The 20514-nt window shown below is 35.4% G+C and overlaps 1 protein-coding gene across 16 annotated transcripts in view; it reads left to right on the top strand.

The window, feature by feature from the left end:
- TFDP2 (transcription factor Dp-2) overlaps positions 1–20514 on the top strand; it is a 163453-nt gene that overhangs the window by 42438 nt on the left and 100501 nt on the right. For 7 of the 16 annotated variants that reach the window (XM_026018502.2, XM_072727032.1, XM_026018503.2 and 4 more), the window contains 2 exons: positions 5818–5935; positions 13534–13600. The exons of 4 other annotated variants lie outside the window; for them this stretch is intronic. In XM_026018502.2, coding sequence (XP_025874287.1) covers positions 5921–5935; positions 13534–13600 — 82 coding nt within the window. In that variant the 5' untranslated portion in view covers positions 5818–5920. The remainder of the gene's footprint in view (positions 1–5817; positions 5936–13533; positions 13601–20514) is intronic. 5 more of the 16 variants (XM_072727046.1, XM_072727041.1, XM_072727038.1 and 2 more) reach the window with 2 other exon arrangements.

The following is a 20514-nucleotide window of genomic DNA, read 5'->3' as shown; positions in this document are numbered from 1 at the left end:
CAAATTACTTCAACTTTTTAAAGCTAGTTTTGTCAATTGTAAAATGTGGCCAGTAATAATATTTACCTGATAGAGTTGTGGTGTCAATGATATGAGATCATACACGTGAAGCACTTAGGAGAGTACCTAGATCTGCTCATCACCTAAGAAAGAGTTACTATCACTTTCTATGAAAAATGTCTTCTCACTAATACCACTTATCTGAAATTAGAGTGCAGAAAGAGAACACTGAAGGAACTTATGCCAAAAACTTAACTGTAGTTGTCCTTGAGGGGTGGGACTGTGGCTGATATTTTTTCTTATTTTATTGTTTTGTATATTTTCCAGACATTGAAACATAGGTGTGTTTTTAAAATTAGTAATGTCTTCATTTAAATATGCGGCCTTTGCTGAAATGTAATTTTTCATAGCCTTTTTCAGCAGTGTTAGAAAGTCTATATACCCTGATTCAGGTGATGTTAATTCTACAGACTTATCCATAATTATTTCTTCTCTGTATTTTGATTATTGTTGTATCATTTGTATCACTTTAAAAGGCTTTGTGCCTAGAGCTGCTAAATTGTGATTGCAAAGGAAAAGGGCTCACATTTTGAGACCATCTGTGGGAGTTGCATTGTCTGAAACTGACAAGAGATCATGGCAGATGGTGAGGTCACAATGATTGACTTTTTGAGCTTGACATAATGTGTTCATGAAACTGGAAGAAAAAAATCCGACTTAGTTTTTTTAACCAACTGAAGAGATTGGTGACAGGAAAAAGTACGATTGTTGAGCCTGGATAAAACCTAATGCATCAGTGCACATGACTGGTTTATCTTTGAGAATCACCAGTGCCACCAAAAATGGCAGTTTTTTGAGACATTCAGTGCCATGTTTATTTACTTTCTAGATACTTGGTTTTATGTCGTATGTTGCAAATAATTTTTAGGTTAAAAACAATGTTAAGAAAAAGCAAAAGTCTAAAAGTACTTAGAGATGTGTGTTTTTAAAGGAAAGGTTATAAACTCTCACTCAAACCATACTTCATTTTTAATTGATTGAGGCGATCTGTCATAGTCCCATATCTTTTCTTTTTTTTAAGATTTTATTCATTTATTCATGAGATACACACACACACACACACACACAGAGAGAGAGAGAGAGAGAGAGAGAGAGAGAGGCAGAGACACAGGCAGAGGGAGAAGCAGGCTTCATGCAGGGAGCCCGATGTGGGACTCGATCTCAGGTCTCCAGGATCATGCCCTGGGCAGAAGGCGGCGCTAAACTGCTGAGCCATCTGGGCTGCCCTCCCATTTCTTTTAATGTAACTTTACATAATTTAAATTACCTTTGAAGGTTTATGCTTGCTGTTTCTCTCATCTACTAAGATGTCTTCAGTGCCCAGATTAGTGCCTTGCACATAGTGAGTGTTCAGTGCTTACTGGATGAATAAATTAAAGAATAAAGTTATAGCCTACTTTCTTAATTTTACAAAAGTTTTTCCTAACCATAATTAGACACTTTATTCCCATTTAAAACTAGATTTGTGATCTGGTATTTTTTACTTCAACTACAAATGAGTGAGTTATGTGTTATTTATTTTTGAAAAAGAAACCTTAATTTGTCTTTAAAAAAAAAAAAAAACAGCAAATTGCTTTTTTCCCTAACATTGAGGGCTTACACTGTGCTAGGTCGTGTCCAAATAAATTTTTATGTCTTGACTCATTTAATTAATTAGATGTACTATTTGTTACTGTTTTGTAGATTAAGAAATTGAGACATAAAGATGTTAAAGTAAATTTACTCAAGAAATCCATGCACTTTGGCTCTGTTTCAAATATTTACATTTAGGTAACATTTAGAGGTTCTCATTTGTACTTGGCTCTGGTGAGAGGATACAAAGGGAGTGCTGAACAAAATTAAGTTTTGTTTTGTCAGACTCATTAATGTGGCTAAGCAGTATTTTATTGGTTACCACTTGCTATTGTGTGCTGAAATAGTTAACACTGTTAATTTTTTTTTTTTAATTTGGGTAACTATCACAGTGTCACTCAATAGCCCAGCCATTAAGAAACAGAATACCATATTGAATACTGAATATTGTAATCAAGCAGATGTATGGAGACAAGGCAACTTTAACAATGACTTTTGAATGAAGAAGGGAAAAAGGACATTTACAAGCTGAATTTGGTAGCTCAGCACAATGATATCTGCTTATATTTCATTAACCAGAATTATATCAATGGTCAGCACATCTGAAAGGAGACTGAGAATATAGTACTTTTTCTTAGTGGGCACATTGCAGCCTTCCACTTCTTCTGAGAAGAGGAAAAGATACTAGGTAGGCAACAGTATCTGCCTTAAATAGATACAGCAGGTTTCTAAAATATAACAGAGACTTTGATGGAAAACACTTCATTGTTTTTTATTGTTATAACTCCATCTCAATAGGTCAGAAGGTAACCTTAGAAATATTTAAAATTGAAGTTTTTGTGGTTGGGAGTGTTCAGTGTTTATGTGTAAACTGTAGGACATTTGACACATTGACTTGGAAGATCTGATGATTTTCATTAAGAGAGATTGTATCTAATTTGCTGCTAACATCACCTTGAAAGACTCACTATACCTTTATTTCAGATGAGGACCCTGAAGCTCAAAGCGGTTGGTTAAGTCAGTTGTTCAAGGTTATACAGCTAATAAATGTCAGAGCTGAGATAGAGCCTAAATGTAAAAACCCATGTACTTTTCACTCTGCTAACACTGTTGCTTTATTTATTAGGTGCCTGCTTCAAGCAGGACACTTAGAACCAATGGTTATTTTAATTGTTTCTATTTAAATAATTAATTATTGCTCCTTGCGTATCTTCGAGTTCTCACTGATCTAATCTTTTAAGTTGATTGCTTAATCAACTAATCTTTTAAGTTGATTGCTTCATGAATGAAGAGAAATATAAATTTACTTCTAAGTACTACTTCAGCTGCACTTTGCAAGTTTTATTATTTTTTTCCTTATTTTTATAAGTTTATTTGTTTATTCATTTTTGAGTAATCTCTACACCGAATGTTGGGCTCAAAATCACAAGCCTGAGATCAAGCATTGCACTGTCTTCCAGCTAAGCCAGCCAGTTTTATTATTTTCACTGTCATTTCAGTTATAAATATTTTACATTTATCTCTTTAATTCATGGATTGTTTCATATATTTTTATTTTTAAATATATGATTTTTAACTGATTATTTAAAATGGTTGATTCCTAATTTGTGTTGTGGTCAGAGACCGTAATCTGTGTAATATTGCCTCTTTGAAATTTGTTACTACTTTGTTGGTGATTATGTGTGGATAAATTTTGTAAATATGTGCTTAAAGAGCTGTTTTCTACCTATTAGGTAAGAGTTCTGTGCTTAGATCAAGCTTGGCTAAAATATTAATCTTCAAAAGAAGATACTCATATCTTGAATTCTTAGTTTTAAAATGTTAGGTATTAGTGAATGGGATGTCAGGAACTTGCGCTTTCTTATTTATCTGATATTTTTAATACTGAAGAGAATAACAAATAGTTGATGAATGCAAAACAGTTCTAGCAAAGGAACTTGATTTTCATATTAGATCATTTTAGACATGGTGAACAAATCTACAGTTACCATGAGACAGTGAAAATCATAGTGGTAGTCCAGGTCTTACTTGTTTTTTTTTTAGTGTTTTCTTTATCATTGAAATATTGTAAATTCAGGGGATTCCTGGGTGGCTCAGCAGTTTAGCGCCTGCCTTTGGCCCAGGGCGCGATCCTGGAGTCCCGGGATCGAGTCCCACATCGGGCTCCCTGCATGGAGCCTGCTTCTCCCTCTGCCTGTGTCTCTGCCTCTCTCTCTCTCTCTCTCTCCCTCTCTCTCCCCCCCATGTCTATCATAAATAAATAAATCTAAAAAAAAGAACATTTAAAAAAATATTGTAAATTCAGGTGGTTTGTTTTTTTTTTAAGATTTTATTTATTTTTAAGAGAGAGAGTGTGCATGCACCCACAGGAATAAAGGGAGGGGCAGGGGGAGAGGGACAAGCAGACTCACTGCTGAGGGGGCCACCCAACTCAGAGCTCTATTGCAGGACCCTGGGATCATGACCTGAGCCAAAGTCAGATGCTTAACTGACTGAGCCGCCCAGGCACCTGAAAAATTAGAAGTTCAGTGTTTTATTGAAAAGTAAAGATATATATTTTTCAACCACAAAGTTTTACTTGCAGAATCAGATTGTAGTATATGAGGCAAATAGTGCCTCCACTTCTTCAAGCCCTATTGTTTATGATCTTTTCAAAATTAAGTTTTACTTTTTCCCTCCCTTTGAAAGTCTTATTAAAGTTTTAATTTTGAAATAATTATGAGATAAGAGAAAAGTTGCAAAAATAGGGCAAAGAACTCCTGAATACACTTTACCCAGATTATCCAATTGCCAGCATTTTGCCACACTTGCATCATCACTCCTACTCTCTCTCTGTATACAGATTATATATATATATATATATATTTTAATCATTTGAAAGTAACTTGCTATCATATCTCTGTACTTCTAATATTTTGGTGTATTTTTTCTAAATACAAGAACATTCACTTAAAAACCCCCACAGCCTTCTGATCAAAGCAGGAAATGGACACTAAAGCAATACTCTTAACCAGTGTGTGGAATTTATTTCAGTTTTTCCAGTTGCCAGAGTAATGGTCTTCACAGCAATTATTTTTTTCTGGTCCAGAGTCTAGTCAAGGGTCATGTGTTGAATATAATTTTTATGTGACTTTCGTCTTTTTAAATCTGGAATGTTTGTCAGGTTCCTTTTTTCTTTCATGACACAAAAATGTTTTAAAAGTTCAGTCCATTATTTTATACAGTGCCCCTCAATTCAAATTTCTCTGATATTTTCTCATGATTAGATTTACATTATGCTTTGGTCAGAAATATCTCAGAAGTGGTGTTGTATCCATCTCAGTGCATTTGTAGAGATGCATGATGCTGGTTTGTGTCATTGCTGGTGGTCATTTGGTAGGCTTGATCACTTTGGCTAAGTGTTGTGTGCCAGGTTTCTTCACTGTAAAATTTGAATTAATAGGTATTTTGTGGGATGATATTTCAAGACTATGTAAATATCCTTTTTCTTATCACTTTCACCCACTAAAGCTTTAGTATCTCTTGATAATCCTTGTCTATCAGTTACTACTGTGATGTTTATAAATTGGTAGCTTTCTAATTGCATTATTTGTTTATATTTACTATTTGGTATCATATTGCAAAGAAGAGCTTTCCCTTCTTCCTCATTATTTGCTTCTATCAGTATGAAGTCCTGGATTGTTCTTTTATTCAAAGAGTTTGTATCAGTGTGTATCAGTGATACACTGAACAGTGTATCAGTTTGCTCAGTTTTTCCAAATTGTCCAGTTGTTGGTCCTTTCAGCGGACTCCTGTATACTTTTGATATGTCTCCATCATTTTTTGAGCTCTTCCTTACTGTAGGTACAATAAAATGTTCTAGTCTTATCTTGAACCTCTCTTGCCTCAACCCTGGTACTGACTATTTCTTTCAGTGTGTTATCTAAAGCAACATAGTATGATATTTCAGAGCCTGAGTTTTATCACTTGTTAGCTTAGTTGATTTGGTCAAATTATTTAATCTCTGTAAGCCCCAGTTTTTATTTAGGAAATGCAGATTAAAATGGTACATATCTGATAGTGTTGTTGTGAGGATTAATTTAAATAATCCACTTGAACAATGCATATCACAGGGTAAATATGACATAAACATTGCCTATTATTGTTATTACATTACTATTCCCTCTTTTTTCCCCCCTTTAACAGGATGTTCTTTTAAAGAATTGTTGAAGACGAAGTTTTTTTTATTTTTGTTTTTTTGTTTGTTTTTTAATGGCTTTACAGAATTTTAAATTGAATACAATTTGACATGACGGCAAAAAATGTAAGTATTTGTAAATTTTTAAATGTAAGTATTTTTAAAGTGAGTTGTACTTTTTCAAAACTATGCATATTTTCTTCACTATTCTAATTAATCAAGTTCAATGTACTGGCATTAATTTATGATTGTTTTTGTTTATGCAAAGAATGAGATACTAAACTTAAATGGTATTGAACATAGCCCTCGAATGGGCACTGTAGCATTCTTGTAAATTGCTGCCAACTTGCACCTTCTCAATAGCTACAAAATTACTATCTCTAGAAAGTTTCCCACCCCTCTCCTTTTTGGTACTGTAATAAATTTGTTTTGGTATTGCTGGAGATTTACTAGCCTTATTGAGAAAATCACTGTTTTCTTTGGCCCAGTTTTTTTCTTGTGGATTTACTCAAGGAAATATGTGTACTGGGATATTGTTCCAAAGAAGCTTGCTGTCTTCCATGAGATGGTTCCTGAGGAGACATTAGATTTTCAGTGTTTTGGAGAAGTTTGTTTGTTTCAGTTTGTTTCCTCTGTTTTAGGCTGTTATTTCTGACTCTGCTTCCTTTCAAGTTACATTCTTATTGTCAGACTGTAGCAGTAGATTTGTTTCCAGTTATGTGAAGAATTATGCCAGTAAATAAATACTAAAACATATAGGGAAATGTCTTATCATGGCTTTACTGTTCCCAGATTATGCTGTTGGAGTCTTTGGTTACATGTAACAGAAATCAGCTTAGGCTCCCTTAAAAAGGGAATTTATTATAAAGATCCAGGAATGTTTCATAGAGTTTAAGAGTAGGAATTTAGTGGGCCCTCAGAAAGATCTGGGTGCAAGAACTTGAAATGTACCAGGAATTGAAGCAGTATTTATATTCCGTTTATTATCTCTGCTTATCTGTGTGCAGCTGCTTAATATTCTGTCTCTCTCTGTAAATCATGCTCCTTAGATTTCCAGGCAGCATCTCAATGTATGTGTTACAGAACCAGCCTGTTCAGAGAAAGAGAGGTGCAAAGAAAAGGAGGAAGGCAGCTTGACAGATCCATGTCAGGCTTGTCTGCCCATGTCAGCTCCAATTTCAGACTTCTTGGGGCCGACCTCTGGCACTGTTGAAGTGTGGTATCTACTAGTGGTTTATTTAACTGTGACTGGGAGAAGCAAGCATTATATTGTGTGTGAAAAGTCTCCTTATCAGCCAGACATAGTTCCAAATACTGTCCATTATGCATCTAAAGAATAACATAAAAAAAACCTTCTTGATTTATCTATTTTTCTATTATTAACCTTGCTTATGACATGCTATAAGCAGATACAGATTTTGATTCATTATCATTTAACTAATTTTGTTAGAATAAATTATCAGGAATACTCTGCTTTAATTTACAGCTGTTATATATATTTGTTAAAGCGCTATTTGGGGAAAAGAAGAGGCAAAGTTTTAGTCTGTGTATTGGGAATTTTCTTGCAGGATATTATCTTTTTTTTTTTTTTTTTTTTTTTGAGGATATTATCTTAATTTTTTTTCTCCTTAGGAAAAAAAGGAGATAAAAGTTATCTTGAACCACAAGATGGTTAACATTCAAATAGCAAGCTATTTTGGCTCAAAATGTACCTTGAGTCAAATATCATCTTCCTAGTCATATGTACAGTTTGCTATATTAAAAGTTGTTTCCCTAAAGTAACATAAGGCATTTGAACCGATGGTAATTCTACTCCTATTATTTTGTTTGTATATTTGGAAGAAATCAAACAGTGAGAAATATGTTTCTCTTTGTGCTCTGGCAACCTCGGGAGAGGATAAGTGATGAGCTGATACTCTTTTGATATAGAGTTAGGGACATGAAGAGGTCAAACCTCAGATTGGGCTGAGCTGATGCATGTGGGAAAGAATTGAAATAGGCTGTCTGAAAGTAACCAGTCAAATCATTAACCATTCTACAATAGAGAAGAACATTTTTGTGGCTTTTAATATGTTTTGTCAGGATACTTACTGAAAAGATTATACTAGTTCACAATGCCATGAGCAATTCATTCTCCTCTCCGCCCGCAATATATGTACCTAATACTGTTCTAGGCCTCTGGCTTCCTGGGGCTTATAGTGTCTGTAGTGAGAGAAGACAATAAGTACATATATAATGTCAGGCAATGGTAAACGTCATGAAGATAAATAAAACAAGTTAGAAGAGGGAGAGCTCTTTCAATTTATGTGTTCAGAAGAGTTCTCTGTAAGGAAATTAATTTTAGACAGAAATGCTCTTGAGTCTCAATCCAAGAAGAGGAAGTCAGATATACAAGTATCTGGGAGAAGAACATTCCAGGTAGAGTCAAGAAACGGTGTAGTTGTTCAAGGAACAGCAAGATGACCGGTTTATAAGTAGAACAGAGTAAGCAAGGAAGAGTGGTAGGAGATGAAGAAAGAAAGAAAACAGGAGCCAGCTTATGTGGAGCCTCAAAGACTAGGTGATGGGTATGTATTTAAAACATCACTAAGAAGCCACTGGAGATTTGATGGAATAGTTGCATGACCTGACTTACTGTTTTAGAAAGTTTGTCCTGGCTGCTAAGTGAATAGACTGAAGAGAGGCATAATAGAAGCAGACTCATTTGGCACTTGTCTCAGTAGTTCAGACAGCAGAGTATGATTTGGGCTGAGGTAATGATATTGGAGACAGGGAAAAGTGGCTGGATCTAGGTTGTATTTTTTTTTTATTTATTTATGATAGTCACACACACAGAGAGAGAGAGAGGCAGAGACATAGGCAGAGGGAGAAGCAGGCTCCATGCACCGGGAGCCCGACATGGGATTCGATCCCAGGTCTCCAGGATCGCGCCCTGGGCCAAAGGCAGGCGCTAAACCGCTGCGCCACCCAGGGATCCCTCTAGGTTGTATTTGAAAGGACGGACATCAGGAGTTACTGAGTAATTAGGATATGGAGGCAGGGAGAAATTAAAGAAAACTTCTCAGTATTTGGCTTGTGTAACTGGGTAAAGGGCTATGCTGTTTAATGAGAAGAGAAACTCTTGGGGAACTGTGGGATTTTGTGGCAAACTCAACAATCATTTTGAACATATTAAGATTGACCTAAAGATGTCCAGGTGAGGATATTGGGTAGGTAGTTTGGTAAATGACTTTGGAGCTTAGGAGGAAGGTTGCAATTGGATATGGAAATTTTGGAGTCATTTCATATTAAGTTATTTTAAAGCTGTGGTACTCATGAGAGTATATAGGACATGAATGGATAGAGTATACGTGAGGACCCAAGGTCTGAGCACAGGGATTTTCTAACATCTGGGGAGAAGCCGCAAAAGAGACTCAAAAAAAGACCGGAAAGGAAAGAAAGAGTGTTATCCTGATGACCTGGAGCCAAGTAAAGTGTTTTAAGAAGGAGGGAGTGATCAGTTGTGTCACATGACACTGAGAAGTAAAAACTCTTAGACATGGAAGAGATTGCCAAGGTCTTATAGAGGCATCATTAAACATATATTCAATTATTTATTCTCTTATTTTCTGTTTCTCATTTTACATATCTCGTATGAGGACAGTTTTTTGTGAAGAGTTGTTTTTGTCTTACCCATGCCATAGTATGTCTCATGATTGCAAATGATAGAAACCCTATTCAAAAGAGCTTAAGGCAAAAAATGTAATATATTTATTCACACACCTAAAGAGTCTGGGGTACTCTGGCTTCAAACACATCTGAATTGAAGAGACTGAATGGTGGTGTCAGGGAGGGATTTGTGTTCCTTTTTCCATCTCTTGGCTCTCTCTATATGGTAGCAAAATGCCCTATATTGTCCTTACAATTCTTACCTCAGTAGGAGAGAAGGAACTTTCCCTTTTTTGGCATTTATATTTCAAGTCCACAGAGGAACTTTGATTGGCCCTGCTTGGCCCACATGTTAGACAAGCCAGTGTGGAGAAAGAAGTGGGGCATGTCCTGGTCATGAGTCCACTTCTGCTGACATGGCACGGTTGAGGCCCAAAGATTAACAGTCATACTAGAGCTACATGGATTGTGGGATGGATCATTTTGCAAAAAGGAAGGTCTGTAGAGCAGGCAGTAAATTCATTGTTTCTGGGATAAAATTGTTGTCAAATAGTCTGTAGTGTCCACTGATTACTCTTCATGACTACAAATGTAGGTGTGTTCTGACTTCAGCTCATTCAGTGTACAATAAAGAATCTTGAAAGGTAATTTGACATGTATTTTTTGCCTCGTCAAGCATCTTTTAAAAAATATGTAAACCATGATACTCATTACAGAAAAATTAGAGAATACAGATAAGGAAACTAGCCTAGAGATTATCAGCAGAATTTTGCCTAGGAAGACATCTGGTATATATACGTGTGTGTGTGTGTGTGTGTGTGTGTGTGTGTGTGTATAACAAAATGTATGTATATATTTTTAATAAAAATGAGGTCATACTGTTTTATAACCTAATATTTAGTTTAATCTCTATGACAAATGTCTTTTCTTGTCTCAATATCTCTGCAACATCACTTTAAATGACTGTTTTATGTTATCTGCTGTATGGACATATTTATACCAGTTTCCTGATGTTAACTATACATTATTTCCCTTATTTTTTTTAGCTCTTTGTTTCTTTTTACTTACTCATGGGATTATTTCCATAAGGCAAAATCTTATGAAATTAGTGGCCCAAAGAGCTATGCTTTGGGTGAGGGAGGGCTTTTGTTTTATGTTGCTAAGCTGCATTTCAGAAAGGTTACACTAATTTATATATTCATCAGTAGTGAATTAAAGTGCCATTTCCCTTTATTTTCTTTTTAATCTTTGCCAGTGTAATCAGCAAAAAAAAAAAAAAAAAAAAAAAATGGTACGTAATTTATTTATTTCTCCAATTACTAGTTAGGTCAAACTGACATTGTATATGTTCATTGGTCACTTGCATCTCTCTTGTGAATTGTCAGAAGAGTTAAAAGCATTACCATTTGAATAACTTGAGTATTGCTTTGTCACTTTCATATTCACATAATTAATTAATTTAATCTAAGAAGCTCTCTGAATTTGTCATGCACATATGTATTATCGTCTCCGTTTAGCAGTGACTGTTCCAAGATCACCTTGCTTGTGAATGCAGAGCTGAACTTAGAGTATAGATCATCTCACTCTGAATCTTGTTTTCTTTCAGTTTTGTCAATGTTAAATGTCAGTAAAATTATAATGTTATTAATGGGAAATATGGTTTGAGTCTTAAAGTTGGTTTTGGATATTTTTTATTCTACAGACACTTAGTGACTGCTTGCAGTATACAACACAGTGTTTGAATATCCAAATAGAAAACTTTTCTCAGGACCTTATTAGGTGAAAAATTTTACATAAAATGGGTTCACTTTTTTAGGTCTGTGAACTATTATTATATTCTTCTTAAATAGTAGAAGGAAAGAATAGTTGCTTTTAAATGCCTTTCCTTCTCTACTTTTTCTATACCCGAGTAATATTTTCTTTGTCTTTAAACTATAAAGTGTTTATTAAAGCAGAGATTAATAAATTTTTGAAATTTTAATTTCAGTAGTATTTATATAAACTCTAAATACACTCTAGTAGTATTTAGTAGTTTTTATATAAACTATACTTTAGTAGTATTTACATAAACTCTAAAAAACACCTCCTCTCCACCTATTGGACCAAAATTAGCATATAGTATTGACTCAAAATTGACCTTTATCTTTTTAGAGTATAATTTGTTGGTTATTAAGATGCAGATGTACTGCTGCTTAAAATGTTTCCAAATTCATTCCTTGCCTCACTCTGCAGAAGTTGGCCATTAAAAGAGCAGGTGTTTAAACATAACAGTAACCCAGTAACTGTGAACTCTCCACTGTGAATATGTGGTTTCAGTTGAGGTTTTTGCCGTTATCTTTGTATAATAACAAAGAGTATAATCTGATGCTTTTGAAATTATTGTTAATACATGTATTAAATGATCACAGTGTATTAAGCATGGAATATTAAAAGCTGTCTTTGCCTTCTTTGCTTTCTTTCTAAAGTAGAACTCCAATGAAAGTTTTCTCTTCTTATAGCAGAAAAGGTTTTTTTTTTTTTTTGTTTTTGTTTTGTTTTGTTTTGTTTTTTAAGGAAACATCTTAGTAGATGCCACAGTAAACTCTTGGCATTTACAAATTGAACACTTAACATTTAATATTTGTAAGCAATTCTTACGGTGGTAATTTGTTGCAAAGAGTACTTCTAATAGCATACTTATTTTTTTTCTAATAGCGTACTTATAAGAAGCTAGATAGAATTAAGTATCTGCACCATTGTCTACAAAAAATTGAGAAGCTGCATTTTAGATGTCTTCCACTTAGCTGCTGTCATAAAAATTCAGTATTAGATGCTAGAGATAGGTTTGCATCAGAATTACTTTTCCATGATGTGAATGATATGTAGAAATATTTCTGGTAACGTATCTCTTGACAAAAAGAAATAGCTATTAGTAGTGCATTTGAATTACTAAATAATGAAATAATTAGCTCTTACATTATGAAATTGTAAAGTATTAAAGGAGTGCTAATGAAGAATATATAATGCAGTGGATATTTAAAAACAACATTAAGTGCACAGATACAAAGTTATAAAGCTTTGTGTGCTTTAAAACCTTTTTGATGTGCTAGAACTTTGAAAGGATGTTGGAGATACCAAGTTAGCATTGATATTTGAAGATTATAAATCTACAAGGATTAAAACAATAACATAATAGTAATAGAATAATTTATTGGAATGTTGCTTTATGTCAAGTTTTTTTTCCTCCTGGCTCTATAATAAATTTTTTAAAATTCTGATGATCTATCACATTTAACTCTATGATTCCATGAAGTCCAGTGGCTATCACATTAATGAAATAAATGGTCTAAAGGTGAATTTACAAACACACTTGCTATAAATAGTCCCTCCAGGATCATATTAATAGTAAGGTTAACATATTTAAGCACTTTGTGCCAGATACTGTGCTAGATGCTTTACAAGAATTATCTTGATCTTTCTGATAACCTAAACTGGTAAACATTTCTAACACCCTTCAGTTATATTTGAGGAGACTGAGGTGTAGAGAGCTTGCGTGACTTGACCATGACCATGCATCTAGTAGCTTTGGTGAGGCAGAGTATGAATTCAAGCAGTTGGATTTGAGACCAGTAGACCTCACCTCTATGGTGTGGTATTAATGGCCTTTACCTGATCTATTACATATCATAATGTTGAAAAGTATTATAGAAAAAAAAAAAGTACTATAGGCAGCAATTATGAACAGCAAAAATTAAGGGCATCATGAAGGTGGAATTTTGTTATATCTATTGGCAACTTGACTGCTGCCACATTAACTTGCCTTCAAAAAAAAAATCAGTAAAATCTATAGATTACAATTCTGCACACAAGTAACATTATTTCTTAATTTTTATCTTAATTTGGACAGTTCATGTTTTCCCATTTCAAACAATGTATTCTTTGTAATTCTACTTATATTGATGATATAGTTAATTTATTTTTATGTGGCTATCTATATTATTTGACATGGTTCTTCAGTAGGAAGTATAAAATAGCTTATTAAATGATCATGTAATTCTTAAGATCCTATTTTTAATTTTTAAAACTATTTGATTCAGGTTGGTTTGACTTCTACAAATGCAGAACTAAGAGGATTTATAGATCAGAATCTCAGTCCAACAAAAGGTAAGAACAGATGAATTGAAATTTTCTGCATTGAGCTTTTATTGCATTTGTTTTATAGAGTATGCAGCTAACGTGTATTACTTTATGTATAATAACAATTATGTAATATTACTGTGTTGTGTTATCATATACCAAATAACTTGTATCCTGTGAAAGTTCTGAGAGGTGGTGGGAGACAGAGAGTTAGGATGAGAGAGAGTGTGTGGCATTTTTTTTTTTTTAAGATTTTTATTATTCATTTGAGAGACAGAGCACAAGCAGGGGGAGGAGCAGAGGGAAGGGAGTAGCAGACTCCCTGCTGAGCAGGAAGCCCTATGTGGGGCTTGATCCCAGGTCCCTGAGACCATGACCTGAGCCAAAGGCAGATGCTTAACCAAGCGTCTGAGCCACCCAGGCACCCCTGAGAGTGTGTGTGGTATTTGTGTTACTTTTGTCCATCTCTTTCCTAAGAGGTCTTTAAAACCACCGTTTGTTTTTGTTTGTTTGTTTGGTTTTTTTTGAGGGAGAAAGTGTGTGTGTGTGCATGCGCCAGAGCCCATGTGTGAGAAAGAGGGAAGAGTGGGAGGGATGGCAGAGAGAGAGTGGGGAGAGAGAATCCCAAACAGGCTCCATGCTCAACACAAAACCCAACATGGGGCTTGATCTTACAACCCTGAGATCATAACCTGACCCAAAATCAAGAGTTGGATGCTTAACCAACTGAACCACCAAGGTGCCTCTAAGACTAGCTTTGATAAATAATCCTCTTACAATTGAAACTAACTGTTCAAGCCACTTTTTTCTTGATTTTCTTGTTTGATAGCCCTACTTCCTGGAATTCCTCTATCTAATATATAGTTTACTGAAGGAATGCTTATATCAGGAGTCTGACGTAGCAGTACAAGAATTTATGCAAGACACTGTATCTTGCTGTGTGTCAAAATTCAACAGTATTTTTTAGTATATAGCGATAACATACTGAAATATTTATAGTTGAAATGATAGGATGTTTGGGATTGGCTTCAAAATAATCTACTGGGGGAGGAAGAGTAAAGTGGGTAGGACTATAGATAAAACTATCTATGAATTGGTTAAATTCTTTATGCTGGGTGATAGCTTTATGGGGTTTCATTATTCCTTTCTCTCTTCCTTTATATATGTTTGAAATTTTTCATTATTAAAGGTAGGAACAAAATACATGTCATTATAATACAGATAGCTATGAAACAATTTCCTGAAAGAGTATATGCCCTGGAGAGAAGACTAGAGAAGTCTGTACTTCAGTATAAAAAGGTCTAGCTTAATAATAAAGTCTGTAGAATTATTCTGAGAATTTAAGTATGTGTTATGAGACAGTAAAAGAGATACCACAAGCCTTAATGCTTTTCAGCTTTTCCAATGAGATAATTTGTAAATATTTTCTTCTATGCAGTAGGTTGTCTTTTCACTGTCTTTATAGTCTCCTTAGATGTGCCAAAGTTCTTTATTTTGCTAAAATCCAGTTCATCTATTTTTTTCTTTTGTTGCCAGTGTTTTTCATGTCATATCCATGACATGGTTGCCAAATCCAGTGTCCTAAAGGTTTTCCCCAATGCTTTCTTCTAAGAATTTTATAGTTTTAGTTTGTTAGGTCTTTGATCCATTTTGAGTTAATTTTTGTATACGATATGAGTCAAACTGGAATATGGATATTCAAGTTTTTCCATTACCATTTGTTGAGAGACTGTCCTTTGACCACTGAGTGGTCTTGTCACCCTTGTCAAAAATCAATTGACTATATATGTGAGGGTTTATTTTTAGGCTTTTTATCCTTTTCCCTTGGTCTATGTGTCCATATGCCAGTACCATAATGTTTTAATTACTGTAATTCTGTAATAAATTTCAAAGTTGAGAATTGTGAACCCTTTAACTTTATTCTTCTTTTTCAGGATTGTTCTAGCTATTTAGGATTCCTTGAAATTCCACATGAATTTGAGGATCAGCTTGTTTTTTTTAATTTTATTTATTTATTCATGAGAGACACACAGAGAGAGAGAGAGAGAGAGAGAGGCAGAGACACAGGCAGAGGGAGAAGCAGGCTCCATGCAGGGAGCCCGACGTGGGACTCGATCCCGGGTCTCCAGGATCAGGCACTGGGCTGAAGGCGGTGCTGAGCCCCCCGGGCTGCCTGGATCAGCTTTTCAATATCTGTGAAAAGGACTGTTAGAATTTTGATAGATATTGCATTGAATCTGTAAATTACTTTGGTTTTATTAACATCTTAACAATGTGAACTCTTCTTATCTGTGACCATATTTTATATATTTAGATTTTCTTTGTTTATACCATATCTTTTTGAAGTAATGAAAATGTTCTGGAAGTAAATAGTGGTGATAGTTATACAACTTGGTGAAAATACTGGAAACCACTGAATTGTACACTTTAAAAGGTGAATTTTGGGTATTTGAATTATACCTTTATTTTAAAAAAAAAACCAAACACTCAAACAACCACTTTCTTTATTTTTTTTAAGATTTTATTTATTTATTCATGATAGACACAGAGAGAGAGAGAGGCAGAGACACAGGAGGAGGGAGAAGCAGGCTCCATGCCGGGAGCCCGACATGGGACTCGATCCCGGGACTCCAGGATCGCGCTCTGGGCCCAAGGCAGGCGCTAAACCACTGAGCCACCCAGGGATCCCCCAACCACTTTCTTTAACTTGGTGTCTACTTCCAGCTCTGATTTGATCTCCCCCTTATTGTCAGACTTCTTGGAAGAAACTGTACACTTATAATCTCATTCTTAGCTTTGGATTACCCCTCTGCCCGATGAAATCTAATTTTGGCTCCATTAATACACTGAAACCAAAATTTTCCCCTTTGTTTTTTAAAATGATTTTTAATTTTAGAATAGTTTTAGATTTGCAGAGAAATTACAAAGATGGTACAGAGAGTTCTCATAAACTCCTTGGTTTCCATACCCCTACTGTTAACATCCTATATTGGACTAGTACAGTTTTTACAGTTAATAAATGAAAACTGACATATGTTGATTAACAGAAGTCCATACTTCTTCACATTTCCTTAGTTTTTAGCTAATTTTTTTTTTCAATTCATAAGAGACACAGAGAGAGAGGCAGAGACATAGAGAGAGAAGCAGGCTCCTCACAGGTGAGCCCAATGTGGGACTCAATATCTGGACCCTGGATCATGCCCTGAGCCAAAGGCAGATGCTCAACCACTGAGCTACCCAGGCGTACCAGCTAATGTTCTTCTTTGTTCCAGGAGAGCTATCAGGATACCACATTACATTTCATGACCATCATCTTTAGGCTCCTTTTGTCTGTGACAGTACCTCGGGCTTTCTGTGTTTCTAATAACAGCTTTGAGGTGTAATTTTCAGGGATTCTGTAGAATGTCCCTCAATTGGGATTTTTCTGATGTGCTTCTCATGATTAGATTAGGGTTATGAGTTTTTGAGAGAAAAACCACAGAGATAAAGTGCCATTTTCATCACAGCATATCAAAGGTCTATACTGTTAACTGGCTTATCATTGTTGCTGTGAACCTTTATCACTTGGCTGAGCTAGCATTTGTCATGTTTCTGTACTGTACAGTGACTCTCTCCCCTCTCCCCCTTTCCATACTGTAGTCTTTGAAAGGAAGTCATTATGTGGAGCCCATGTTTGAGGAATGGAGAGGTTGTTCTACCTCTGTAAGAGGAAGTATCTACATCATTATTTGGAATTCTTCTGCACCTAGATTTGTCTCTCTTATTTATTTATTTACTGCTTTATTTATATTAATATGGACTGATGATATTTAGTTTATACTCTGGGTTTTATAGTCCAATGCTACTTAATTTTCTGCTTATTACAACTGTGGCCGTTGGAAGCTTTCAGTTGGTTTTCTGTTCCTTTGACTTTATGTACCTTGTCGTGGGTTTTTTCTTTTTTTGTTTGTTTGGTTTTGTATTGAACTCTTACTTTTTAGCACTACAAGATGCTCCAGGCTCATTTTATATATTTCCTGCCCACTCCTCAGATCAGCCATTTTTCCAGAGAGTCCTGATTCCTCTTAATGGAAAATATTAGAAACCAAGATCTTGGTGCTGCTGGGTGAACTCATTGCTGCTGGGATGGTGTCTTTCTTTTTGATAGACTGTTTTCCTGTGTGTCTGTGATAACACACTTTTTAAGACTTTCCTAAAAAGCAGTACAGTGAGGCAGTTAAGAACAAGGACTCTAGAGGACTTGATGTGATCTTGGTTGCACTTCTTAAACCTAACCTGAGCAATGTGTAAACCTGAGCAAGTTGATCTCTCTAAGCTAAAGTATCCACATCTGTAATGATGCAGATTAATAATATTAGGTTGCTCATAGAGTGTTGAAGGATTAGGTAAAGTAGTGCACATAAATCATTTAGCACAACACCTAGCACATAGCAAGCATTCATTAAGTGCTTACTCCCTTTCCTCATATTAATATTTTCATCTTCCTTTTTGGCTGGTCTCTTTTGGTCTACTCTTCTTAGCTCTGTCTTCTAAATCTCCATGGCGTTTTGTCTTAGGTTTTCTTCTCATATGGTACATTCTCCCCAGGCAATATCATCTATTCTCAATTGCTTTAGTTATCATTTACTAAAATCTATATCTCTGACCCAAACCTTGTCTTGAGTTGTTATATACCCAGCTGCTTATTGGATACCATCATTTGAGTAACTTCCCTGCATCTCAGACTCAGTCTGTCCAGAATCAAAATGATTACTTCACCCTCTTATCACTTCTTGGCCTTTTGGCTAAGGTCAAGTGTATTTCACCCTCTCAAAACACACTCTCCCCTTTTCCTTATCTGACTGAATAGTAGTATCTATCCATTGCCCAGACACTGAGGCCTCATCTTTGATTCCGTTTTCTTTCTCTCTCCTTCCAATCAAATCATTTATAAGGCTTGTTCATTCTGCATCCTCAGTCTTGAAGTCCTCCCCATGCGTTTTCTCTATCTCTGTTGCTACTATCTTAGTTTGGACTGCTAAAAACCATTTCCTGGATTACTGCAACTGCTGTACTTCCAGATTTCTTTCTTTCTCTTTCATTTACTGTGGTATAGCTCTCAAACATAAATCTGAACAGTCTTTCCATGTTAGAAAAAAACTAGTTTAGTTGTTCCTTATTGCCCTCAAGATAAAGTCCAAACTCTTATTTGAAAGATCCTTTGGGCGCCTGGCTGGCTCCATCAGCAGAGCGTGCGACTCTTGATATCAGGGTTATAAGTCTGAGCCCCACGTTGGCTGTAGAGATTGGTTAAAAATAAAATCTTTTTTAAAAAAAATAAAATTAAAAAAATCCTTCGTGATGTGCTTCTTGCTTTTATCTTTAGCATTATCTCAGATGCCTCTTCTTCTGCCACATTGAGTTACATTGTCTCTCTTCACTTTCTGTCTCTGTCTGTCTCTCCCTTTACCCATCTCTATACTCTTCTCTGTGTCTGGAATGCCGTGATCCCCGACATTGCCCTCCATTCTACTCCTGATATATTTCGCCTGGCTAATTTCTGTTCATTACTCACATCTAAGTTTAGGTCTTATTTCCACCTGGCCCATAATCCTCTACTACTCTCTCCTTATCCCTGTGGTAGCATTTATCACACTGTACTTTAATGACTGGTTTATTATTGGTCCCCCTCCTCTGATTCTGTAAAGTCGAAGACTTTGTCTCAATTAATCATTATATCTCTAGGACAGGTATTTCAAAGTATCTATCCCATAGTATCTGTCCTAAAGTAGAAATGTTGTTGAAAGAATGTATGTCCTTACCTTCTGTCCATGATTCCTTTGGCCACTGGGCAAATTCCGATTTGCTTTTTAAAATCTAGCTGACCACGAATTCCTCTGTAGCTCCTTACTATGCCTCTTTTGTGTTAACCTTTGGACTCTATACATACTTTATTATTGTTCTTATCACATTATATTGTATTTCTTTATAGCTCGCCCTTTTCTTTTGCTAAACTCTGAGCTCCTTGAGAGCAGGGTCCTTTTTCCTCTTTTTGTCTTCAGAGTCTAGCTCGGTGTCTAGCACAATTATATTCAGTAAATATTGAACTGCAGGAGTCTGTTTTGCCATACATTTCCAGACTTTTAATAAAAATGTTTATCTCATCTTTGAGAAGTGTATAAAGAAAGAACTTATCAAAACTTGTTGAAAACGGTGTTAAGGAATTTAGTGAATACGGTTTCTGAGCTGTTTAAGACACATATTTAAGGGTTGGGGGCTTAAAAGTTACATAATTAATTAAAATAAGAACAAGCCTGAAGATAATTATATTCACTTATAACCAGGAGAGTAGTAGAGGAATTAAAAGCGGTTGAGTATTTGTATGTCCTTGTCATAAATCATGTAATTGTGCATTATTAAGAAAAATAGAAGGTAAAATACTGTAATGTAGAACCTCACTATGTATGGTGTTGAAAGTCCATCAGTATCTTTGGTGAAGATCAAGGATCTCTCAATTATCTGAGAGGCAAATGCTATTGGGTGGTCTATACGTTTGATATTCCTGGCATGTGTATACTTGCCTGCGAGTTATATGCAGTCCTCTGGGAAGCTGCCTGTTCAGCAGCTGTTAGAAGAGTTGGACCTGTGGGATGAATTGCTCATGTCTTTGCAGGTGAGTGAGGTCTGCAATATATCCTCCACTTGTTCCTTTATAACCCCGGCAGAGCAATTCCACTTTGTCAGCTCCTTCATTGCTTGCACATCAAATTTAAAATATGCATATCTTATACTGGCTGCGAGTTCTACACTATCCAAGGGATTGCAATACCTATGGCTCTTAAAATTACAACCTATTAAAATGAATTCAGCAACTGAAAAGAGGGAATCACTGAATAATCAAACAGATTCCTCATGTGGAAGCAGAACTAATGGAAAAGATGAGAGAAAGCTGTGATAGAAGA

This window comes from Vulpes vulpes, chromosome 11 (assembly GCF_048418805.1).
Source record: "Vulpes vulpes isolate BD-2025 chromosome 11, VulVul3, whole genome shotgun sequence".
In the NCBI taxonomy this organism is placed as follows: Eukaryota; Metazoa; Chordata; class Mammalia; order Carnivora; family Canidae; genus Vulpes; species Vulpes vulpes.
This window is presented reverse-complemented; position numbering and strand designations above follow the sequence as displayed.